Here is a 10,487-nt window from a genome sequence, read left to right as displayed (position 1 = left end):
ATGTACAGACACCACAGAAAGTTCAGGGTATTGCAGGGCTTCAAGCAAGGAGTCCAGGAAGCTAGTGCTCAAAGACCCCGACTCCTCGATGGCTTTCAGGGAAAGGTTTTCAAAGACAGGGTGAGGGAGGGGGATTGTGGGGTGCATGACCAGCTCATGGACAGTCTTCTGATTGGCAGGTGGTGAGGTAATCAACTGTCAACATCGTCAACCATCTGGTGCCGACCGGCCTGGGATTCATGCACTTGTGGGCTTGCGGGCAGCAAACAGTTAACTTCCTCCCCTAGTGGGGGTTTCAGTATCTGCAAAACAACTCAGGATGGGCTGAGAGTATTCTCGATAGCCCTGGAGGGAGAACTAAAGGTTCTTGACTTCGTTTAGTGGGCTAGACTGTTATTATTTTGTCTTGCTTGGCTGTTTTCCTGTCTTTCTGCATTTTCTCACTTCTCTAATTTATTCTTTGGAACTCAGGAAAGGCGTAGGAGGCTAACGTTTTTCTACAGACCAGAGGCAGGCAGAGGACCCTGAGGAGAGGGGTAGGCATCCAAGGGACATCTGTGGATGGCTCCAATCTCAGTGGGGCATGTAACTGCACCTTCCTCATCTTACAGAGAATGCCTCAGAACTGAGAGGTGCCTCAGGGCTCCTGGCTGTGATGGAGGGCCATGTGCCATCTCCGGGGCACCCGTGAAGAACCCCACTCAGTCCAGAAGGGAGAGGAGGACAGTGGCGGGGGGGTTGCCCTAAGTAACGGGAGGAGTCGATGGGCTTCTCTTGACAAAGAGGACAAAGACGTAACCAGTGGGGAGATAAAATGACAGGAAGGCATTTGTTCACCAGAATTCCAGGTGATGTAGACGAGCATGTTTTCGGGACATAGACCCTGATAGGGAAGTGTGTGTGTAGTGGGGGTGCTGCCTGCTGAAGGTATTTCAGGGAAGAAGATGGCGCAGAAGCTGCTTGGGCTATGAGGAAGGAAGGAAGAGATCGAGAAAGGGGCAGGAGGGAAGAGGAAAATCTTTCCAGAAGCTTCTGCCCCAGCGGAGGAACCAGAGAACCTCTCCCTTTCCCAGCCTGCACCCCCATCCTCTCTGCATGCTGACTCAGAGTACTAGTAAGGATTCAAGCTTATCTCAAGGTGTTTTCTCCCAGATTGCACTGAGCTGGATGCTGCATATCTGCACCCAGATGGAGTCCTGGATTTTATTCAGGTGACGCTTATTTTGTGGCTCAACAAACCAAAGCTCAGAAATGTGACCAGGCCAATAAGCCTCAGAGGTGAATCTCCAGTCTCCATTGTCTGATTCTTACTTTTCTTTCATTCCAAGCTTTCCACAAAGCAAACAAAACCCCAGGTTTTGTGAAAGCAGTATTTTATGCAGGATTATTATTGATAATATTTATTCAGAACTTGAACAATGTTCATGCACACTTACAGAACAATATTAAATGGGGTAAAAGCTGTTTACTTACTGTCAGGCTCATGAAAAAATTATAAAAAGGGGATGACAGCAACAAAAGCAGGAACCATAGCCTGGGAGACAACTATTTAAAAACCGTGGCTCATAAGAGAGTTCCCATAGCCCATCTTAGCAACCGGCGCCTGCACAGGCACATGAACCAGTCCTGATCAATCAGAGTGGGTCTCTAGACTGCCCCGCCCCTTTCCACGTGGGAGCCCCCAGCCAGCAGCAGGCACACCTGGGGGTGACAAGGCCACGGTGGCTGAACCTGACAGAAATCTTTCTGAGAAATGGAAAGACAGATGCCTGATGCCATCATTTTAATCCCCTGGGTCCACACACACACCTGAAGCTCACTATTCCCTTAAGGTTTTAAAGTACATGAGCCAATAAATTCTTTTCTTTTGTATAAGACTGTTTAAATTGGTTTTGGCCACTTAACAGTGATGACTAATATATATCTTAAAAGGTTATAGGTACAGTCAAAAGAATAGTTTGTAAAAACAACAACAACAAAAAAATGTCTATAAAAACGCAGGGAAACATGGAATGGTAGAAAATATTCCTAAGTGGAAACAGCAAAATGGAAGGTTATAGCTCTGCAGGCAAATGAGGGAATTGAGAATGAAAAAGAAAGCTCAGTGGGTTATAGGAAAAATCGATTTCACAATGCAACCTTGAAGAAGGGTCTCCAGCAGGCAGTAACACCCAAAACAAGAAAAGCACAGAAAGAAAATTCTCCAGCAAAATAACCAGCAGTTGTCAGCCTTGACTGAGACACTATTTTCTTCCCTTATTACTTTCCCGAATTTTAAAAAGTTGTGCTGAACATCCACGCATGACTTCTAAAATAGCAACTGAAACACAGAAAAGAAAAAAGATGTAAGATGGGTGAACTGGGAATTGAGAAGAGTCCTTACAGGTTCCGAGGTCCTGAGGAGCTCCAAGAACTTGGGATTGGTGAGGAGGATAGAGGGGCCCCTTTCTAAGGCGAATCTGGTTGAGCAGGTTCCAGTGACATCCTTTTTTTGTGCAAACCTCCAGGAACTTCTCTGGCAGTTACTGCCCAGGCGGGGGAGGGGAAGGACAGAGAAGGGCAACCCGACCTGTACGCAGAGAGAACACAACATCCCCTCAGTCCCAGGAGCCCTTGTGTCTGACATCAGCACTTAACCTAGAGCCTGGCGTCAACAATGCAAGAGAGTAAGTGTGAGGGGAGGAGACGCTGGAGTCCAGGGAGTTACATGTGGGAAGAGGGGGACCAACTGACTCCCACCAGCTGCCAGTGCCCTGGGGACCCTCGTGGGCCTGCCAGCTAGTAAGTCTCCGGGCATTGCTTCTGCCAACCCTGCCCGCCCCCTCCCTGATCCCCTTTGATTCCACTCAGAGACCCCGTGTTCAATTGCCTTCCTCTTCCCCTGTCACCTGGGATCTGGCTTCCCCACGCCTGGCTGGTGGCAGAGGCACAGTCCCTACGGTTCCCTCCAAAGGGGAGCTCATAGGCTTTTTTTCTTGCAAGAGTTTCTGGGAAAAAAAACAAAAAAGCCATAAAAACACCAATCAGAGTGAAGCTACCAGGGCAGCTCAGCGTGGAGATACACGCCCAGGCTCCTAGGTCAGGCTCCCCGGCTGTCATTCTGACTCTCCCTCCACGTTGCTGCAAGCATTTGGCAAGTTACATAAGCTCCTTATGAACACCGCAGCCTGGGAGGTTAAACAGCAGAAATGTATTTTCTCATAGTTGTGGAGGCTGCAAGCCCTACACTCAGGTGCTGGTTGGTTGGGTTCCTGGTGAGGACTCCTCCTGGCTTGTAGACATGGCCTTTCCTCTGTGCCAGTGTAGACAGAGAAAGAGAGAGCCCCCTGTGTTCCCTCCTCCTCTTATAAGGACACCAGTCCCCAAGGATTACAGCCCCAGTCCTACAACCTCATTCAACACCAGTCACCGCCCCCCACAAAGACCCCAGCAACAAAAAGCCACTTTTGGGCTTAGCACTTCCATGTATACAGGTTAGGGGGATACATTTCAATCCCTAATGCTCCCTGGGACTCAGGGTCTTCTGTACCACTGAGAAGACACTCTTCCCAGCACATGGAAGTCAAGAAGCATTGATGGGTGCTATGTAGCAGCTTGGATGGGAGAGGAATTTGGGAGAGAACAGGTCCATGTGTATGTACGGCCGAGGCCCTTTGCTGTCCACCTGAAACTATCACGTAGTTAATCGGCTATACTCCAATACAAAATACAAAGCTGTTTTTCTAAATAAAGAAAAGTTAAAAAACAAAAAGAAGCATCATTGATGGGAAAACAGAAGGCATGACAGGTCTGTCCAGAACAGTATCAAGATGTATTTGATACCATTTGGACCTCCAGGGCCACCAGACACCCTACATCCTCGGGAATAGGTAGACAAACTGTACACACACTGGCTTCCTCATCACCCTTCCCATAGACCCCAGTGCCCAGTTAAAGCTTCCCCTGCTCTGTGCCACCCACGAGGGACCGCACAGCCTCACCCTCTGCTGCAGGCTCTCATAGCGCTGGGTGAGTTGTGTCAGCTGCCTTTCCAGCTCCCGAGCCTGGGCCCTTAGCTCTTCTGCAAGCTCTGTTCTGGCTCCCTCCTTCAGCTGCTTCCAGTACTTAAGGAGGGAGGCCAAGTCCACGCTGAGGGAAAAGCCAGCCATCGCACTGCCCAGCAAGCGAGCCTTGATTTTCATCACCAGTGTGGTACCTTCAAAGGCCCTTTGCACCTGCCTGCTCCTTTGGGCTGAGACCTGGCCAATGGTCAGGAGACGTTTGGCAGCAGTGGCCAGGCGTGGGTGGGCCTTGGTGATCTGAAAGGCACGGATGCTCTTCTGAACACCCTCAATGGCGCTTCTACAATTCTGAATCACCTTTCCAGCGGCCATGATGTAGTCCACCCCGGCTGGCCTGAGTTTTCGGCCATGGGAGGGCATTAGGCTACCGATCTGAGCTTGGGCTTTTTGACTGCGAAAACGTTCCAAAACGTTGGTCAAGATACTGGTGACCTCCCCGGCTGTCCCCAAAACTCTACCTGCAGTGGAGAGCACCAGGCTTCCCCCTGCTGTCGCCGGAGCAAGGACTAAGCCCAGGATGCTCATGGCTCTGGAGACCACGGTGATAGAATTGGCCACCACGCTGGTCTTGGTGAGTGTTTTGTGTGTTGAGTCAATGTAGTCTGCAAGGGCATGGAGCTTCTGGATGTCCAGTTCCAGCTCCCCTTTCAGGTTGGGAAACTCTTCCAAAAATATTCTCTCTTCAGCTGATAGGTCACTATCTTGCGGCTTCACATCGTCACATGGAAGAATGTCATCCGCGTCCCTGTGGATGAGTGAAATAAAGATTTCCAGTCCCCCAGATGGGAAAGCCAAATTCTTAGCCAAGCCCATGTGGTTTCTGGGTCTTCTTGCCACTCCAGACTTTACATTGTCCCTTCATCTTCCTAGCATCTCTGTTACCTCTAACCCAACTATTAATAAGAAAAGTCCCAGAGCATCGTTAGCAGCTGCTAATTTGCTTCAGAGAAGAAACACGTAAGAGGGGCATCTGGAGGGAAATGAGAGAAATGGAGCCTTGGCCAAAGAGATGGAGGAAACGGATTAGCGCCAAGGGAGTTTTTCCACCTTGTTCAAAGAGGCTGTGAAAATGTAACTGAAGTGGGGCAGTGGGAGACGCTAAGATCCTAGTCACGATCAGGAACCTGGGACTAACTGGGGGCAGGGAAAGGTCTGAGGAAAGTGGGGGGAAGAGGAGATCAGGTGCTGGGCGGGAGGTTGGGAGCCCTGTACAGGGAGCGGTGAGTCAGCAGGAAGAGGCGCCTTGTTGTACAGGGCATCCTTCACTTTGATGACCTTGAGCTCGGTTGCTCTGCTGTGCCTTTGTTTCCCTCAGGAGCCGCCCACTGAGAGGGCTGAGGTAATGATCGCTAATGTTCCGAGTGTTCTCCTTGGCACTTGGTTGACTTTCCTCCCTCTCTTAAGTAGATTGATTCTTCACGGAAGGAGTCAGGGACAAGAGGACCCCTCCCCCTCCCCCATCCTCTCCGTGTCCTTAGGCAGTACCAAGGGATCTTCACCGGCTCGGCCGATGTGGCCTTCATGGGAGAGCAGTCTGAGGGGTGAGGAGGAAAGCCTGCTCCCTCAGGTGCTTTCCTCAAGCTCAGGGTCCTGGGTGCAACTCCTTCAGGGCGAGCTGAGGAGGCCAGATGAGGACAGGGATTCCCTGGCCCACAGGAGGATATCAGAGCCGGAAGGAGCCCTGAGGAAAATCTAAGCTTCCTCCTTTACTTTTCTGGGGTGGAAGCAGAAGCCCAGATGGAACGTGAAAGTGTTAGTCACTGAGTTGTGTCCAACTCTTTGGCATCCTGTGGACTGCAGCCCACCAGACTCCTCTGTCCATGGGATTCTCCAGGCAAGAATACTAGAGTGGGTTGCCATGGACAGAGGAGCCTGGTGGGCTACAGTCTATAAGGTCACAGAGTCGGACATGACTGAATGGCTGAGTATGCATGCATCCTACGTTAGGCAGCAATGCCTCCTGACACAGAGAGAACTACAATCTAATTCTGTTACACATGTGTAGCTCACCTAATTCCCTCAGGAGACATTGGCTGATGGACTGTGTAGGGCTGGCAATGCTATGTCTGCTGATAAACGCACACTGGAGCTTAAATTCATGAATGAGGCAATGTTAAAGGGGTTTTTTGGTGATACATTAACCTCACAGAGGTGAGGTCCAAGGGGACAATTTCTGCCCTCGGAGTCCTGTTGCCCAGGGTCAGGTACCTAACAATAACTTGACTTGTGCTCCAAAATAGTGTAAACCATGGAATATTTTTCTCCCAGGGACATAGCTTCACATACATAATGGAGATCAGTGAGAAGGCAGGCCTCATTTATGGCTGTTCTCCTGGAACTGAACTCCTGGAACACGTTCGTCACATGTCATGAGAATGCCTAAGCATTTCTGCAGAAGTCACCCTTTTCCCAGGGACACAGGGCTCTGTATTACCTTTGCAAACTGACACCAGTCTTGCAGGCTTTCCCTGCCTGCCTGTCCAGCAGGTTCTGTGGCACCAAATCCATGCTCATTTTGTCCGTGGGAGAATGAGAGCTGTCACCACGGCTCAAAGGATTTTCTGGGTGGAGACACAGAAAACAAGTTTACTGCAGGGTCCTTGAAATAGTATGAAATTCAAGTCTGGGGACTTCCCTGGCAGTCCAGTGGTTAAGGTTCTGTCCATGCTTCCAATGCAGGGGACACAGGTTCGATCCCTGGTCGGGGAACTAAGATCCCACCTGCTATGAGTTGTAGACAGAAAGATATTTAAAACCTCAAAAAAGAAACTCAAGTGTGGAGGGATTTTAGATGATGCGAAATCCAAATAATAATAAGACTTAAAGGACTAAATATTTGAAAACTGTTGTTTTTACATTATATGTTGAGGTGAGCTTATATAGGATAAGTACACAAAACTAAGTCCTCAGCTTGATAAATTTTGACATCACACATTCGAGTCATCACCACCCAGATCGAGATAAAGGACAGAAGGTTTCCTTAACCCCAACCCAGTTAACATGCACCCCACCACATGGGTGATCACTACTCTGATTTCTATAACCTTTAGTTTGTTTGCCTGGTCTTGAATTTCACATCAATGGCATCAGTTGTTTGGTTTCTTTCGCCCGATACAATGTCTGTGAAATTCTTTCATGTCATGGTTTCAAAAACATTCAGTAGCTTCAAAAAGTGAGAAGGTTTCCCTGATGGCTCAGTTGGTAAAGAACCTGCCTGCCAATGGGGTAAACACTAGTTCAGTCCCTGATCCGGGAAGATCCCACCCGCTAGGGAGCAACCAAGGCCGCAGGCCACAACTACTGAGCCTGGTAACTGCAGCTACTGAAGCCCGCACGCCCTAGAGTCTGTGCTCTGCAACAAGAGAAGGCGCTGCAGTGAGAAGCCCCCACTGGCCGTAGCTAGAGAGAAGCTCTCGCAGCAACGAAGATCCAGCACAGCCCAAAATAAATGACGCTAGAAATACACTACAAAGCAAATGTCAAGCACTTGGTAAGTGGAGGCGCCCCATGTGATTCCAGTCAGGTCTCGAGCAGTGGATTTTCATCAGGGATGTGCTTTCTCCCTGGAGGATGCCCATAGACATTCAGCAGTGGCCGTCAGGGGATACTGCTCCTGGCACCTAGTGGGTGGAGGTTGGAGGTGCTGCTAAACAACCTACAGTGCACAGGACAGCCCCCACAGCGAAGAACAGTCTAGTCCAAACTGTCAGCAGTGCTGAGACTGAGAAACCCTGGAGAAGCCCCAGTCTTTACCTGCAGCTCCTGAAAGCACCCCCATTTTCCCTGTTATTCCTACTAAATGAAGAGCTAAAGTGATAGCAGGGAGCCCTTTGGTCCTACCAGGTCCCATCCTCTCACTACTGACCTTCTCCCGGGAGATGTCAGAGGATGTTATGTTGGGAGAGGGATGAAAATGATGGGCGAGGATTAGAGAAGTTATTTTCATATGAGAGCTGATATGTATGAGACCTTCTTTGTCGTTTGGGGAGCCTTCAGCTCTGCTGTATTCTGTCCCTTCCCCTCAAACCAACTCCCTCATACACACCACTGATGTCAGAGAAGTTGGATACTCTGGAACACAGCTTTGAGATAACCCCCTTAATCTTTATCACCAACTCCTGCCCCTCAAACTCCCTAAATAAGCGTACAACCCAAGAAGCACTGCAGGTGGCAATTTTGAGAAAATTCACCTGGCATCTTTTCCTATAAAGATGATACCCCTAAACACTCTTGTAGAGAACAGCTAGGGAAATGCCTTGGCCCGTGATGTCGCCTATGTTCCGGGATCCAGGGCCTCTCTCTCTCTGTCTAGGATCCAGGGGTCCCCAGTCAAGGGAAGGGAAGATGCAGCTTGGTTGGTCTAATCACATGCGTAATCATGTTTTTATTTAAACTTCAAACGACCTCTGAGGGAGAGATTTCTATCCTGATTTATCAAGTAAAGAAACTGAATTTCAGACCCGAGCTGACACTAGGAGCTGGCCGGATGGGGATTTGAACGGGATGGGGGTTCCTGACAGTAACTCTTTTCCCCAAGACAACTGCAGGGGCAACCTCTTGGGCCCATTGTCCTTTAGAAGTGAGGCCCCAGAGCAGGCCTCCTCCTGGGTCTCCTGGCCCACCTGCTCTCAATGAAGCACTCACCGTGGCCTCAGATCCCGAGGGCCTTCCTTCGTCTCCCCTCCGGGGGCCTCAGATCCAGCGGAGGGCTGCGAGCGTCTAGGCTGCCGGAGGACAAACACAGCGCAGAGCCTCCAGCTGGTTTTGCTCATCATGGGGAAGACCCGAGGCTCTGATTGCAAAACTGGATTCAAGTTCAGTGAGGCAGGCACAGAAGTGTCAATGCCAAAGCAGCTCTTGGAGGGGTGGGGGGAAACCCCCCCGGGGCTTATTGAGCAATGGCTTGCACTTTTACTTTCCTTTCTGCTTTCTCTAATAGATGTGCAATGAAGGAGCTAGCTGAATCTGAGTCAGGTCCGGTCTCACCTCTCCTGTTCCCAGCTGTTCCAAGAGCAGAGCCAGGGTGCTTACATCCTGCAAGGACTCTGAAGATAAGCAGACCATCTGGAGCTGTGTCACTGTGAGCCACTTTCTCAACTGCCCTTGGCCTTGATTCCCCATCTGTGAAATGGGTATTTAGTAAAACAGCCCTTGTGGCAGAGAGCCATCGCGAGGAGCCCAGGAGCAAATGAGGCGACGCCCAGCACCTAACAAATGCGTCCATGGTCCTGCCATGAGAGCCCTCATCTGCCCTCCGAGGAGGGGGTTGAGCTCAAAGTCTAAGAGCTCTTTTCTGTGACTGTGAAACGCAAAAGGCTCTGGAAAATGGAAACGTTTTTTCATAATTCATTTGGTGGTAAAACCTGACCTGAGCTGGAACAAGTGTATAGTTTTGATGTATCCACCTTCTCTTGAATATTCAGTTTCCCTGCAGAAATATACCTAATGTTTGAACAAGGAGGCTGTTTGCTGCTGATCTCAGGGTTATATATATATATATATATATATGTATATGTATGTATATAATTGTATTTATTTGTTTATTTTGTTTTTGGCTGTGCTGGGTCTTCATTGCCGCGTGGGCTTTTCTCTGGTTTGGCGAGTGGGTGCTCCTCTCTAGCTGGAATACATGAGTGGCTCGTTGCAGTGGCTTCTCTTGTTGAGGAACGCGGGCTCCAGGCACATGGGCGTCAGTAGTTGTGGCTCCCAGGCTCTAGAGCACCCACCGGCTCTGTATTGTGCCTCGTGGGCTTAGCCGCCACACAGCACGTAGGATCCTCCCACCCAGGGATCGAACCCTGGTTCCCGGCATGATTCTTTACCACTGAGCCACCAGGGAAGCCCCCGTCTCAGTTTATAATAACCCATGTTGTGTTTGGACCGTCCCTGGTGTCCTCATGCTTACAAGATGCCCTTCACCAATAACCATCAAAAAACTTAAAAATAAATCAAGGTTTAAGACTTATGTGCTGGTAGCTCAGTTGTGTCTGACTCTTTGCAATCCCATGGACTATAAAATTACATAAAAGAAAAAAAATTAATTAATTAATTAAAGGTTTATTACTTACAAGGCCTGGGGTGGGGGGGTGGTGGTTGAGTGGGGAATGGAGAGAAGGCAGAGCAGAAGAGACTGGGGTTCTGCTTTGACTGGGGTCAAAGGTGGGTGCGCTGAGTCTTCAAGGGCTCCCTCTTTATTGGTAAATTTAAACATAAGGGGAAATTGAAGGCACGGGAGCAAGTGATCCAAATGGTCAGTGATTAAAATCAACCAAGAGCTCTAAAACCAAGGGGCCTCCGTGGGGAAGGCTGCTGGCTTTTTATTGAGTGCAGGGGCTGCCAATGTGTTTATTCAATATCACCATCTTCGAAGCAGATGCCTCAGCAATCAAAGGTTAAGTCAGGCTCTTGCATTACAAACAACAAAAA

General features: G+C 49.4%; 1 protein-coding gene across 1 annotated transcript; it reads right to left on the bottom strand.

Annotated features, from left to right (window-relative positions):
• Positions 1–2,841: 2,841 nt before the first annotated feature.
• Positions 2,842–8,848, bottom strand: LOC129537048 (apolipoprotein L6-like). The gene is made up of 3 exons (XM_055396330.2): positions 8,706–8,848; positions 6,496–6,622; positions 2,842–4,806 (listed from the first exon to the last, which is right to left on the bottom strand). The coding sequence occupies exons 2-3, from the start codon at positions 6,573–6,575 to the stop codon at positions 3,852–3,854; spliced, it is 1,035 nt and encodes a 344-aa protein (XP_055252305.2). The 5' UTR covers positions 6,576–6,622; positions 8,706–8,848; the 3' UTR covers positions 2,842–3,851.
• Positions 8,849–10,487: the final 1,639 nt, after the last annotated feature.

Source organism: Moschus berezovskii, chromosome 6, assembly GCF_049115385.1.
Source record: "Moschus berezovskii isolate FMDL1 chromosome 6, NW_MosBer_1.0, whole genome shotgun sequence".
NCBI classification, from domain to species: domain Eukaryota; kingdom Metazoa; phylum Chordata; class Mammalia; order Artiodactyla; family Moschidae; genus Moschus; species Moschus berezovskii.
This window is presented reverse-complemented; position numbering and strand designations above follow the sequence as displayed.

Bases quoted from the DNA above. Each gene is read 5' to 3' on its own strand.
- LOC129537048 (XM_055396330.2), bottom strand. From the start codon at position 6,575: ATGAGCATGGATTTGGTGCCACAGAACCTGCTGGACAGGCAGGCAGGG. The intron at 4,807-6,495 runs GTAATACAGAGC...ACTCATCCACAG, and splicing joins ACTGGTGTCAGTTTGCAAAG to GGACGCGGATGACATTCTTC.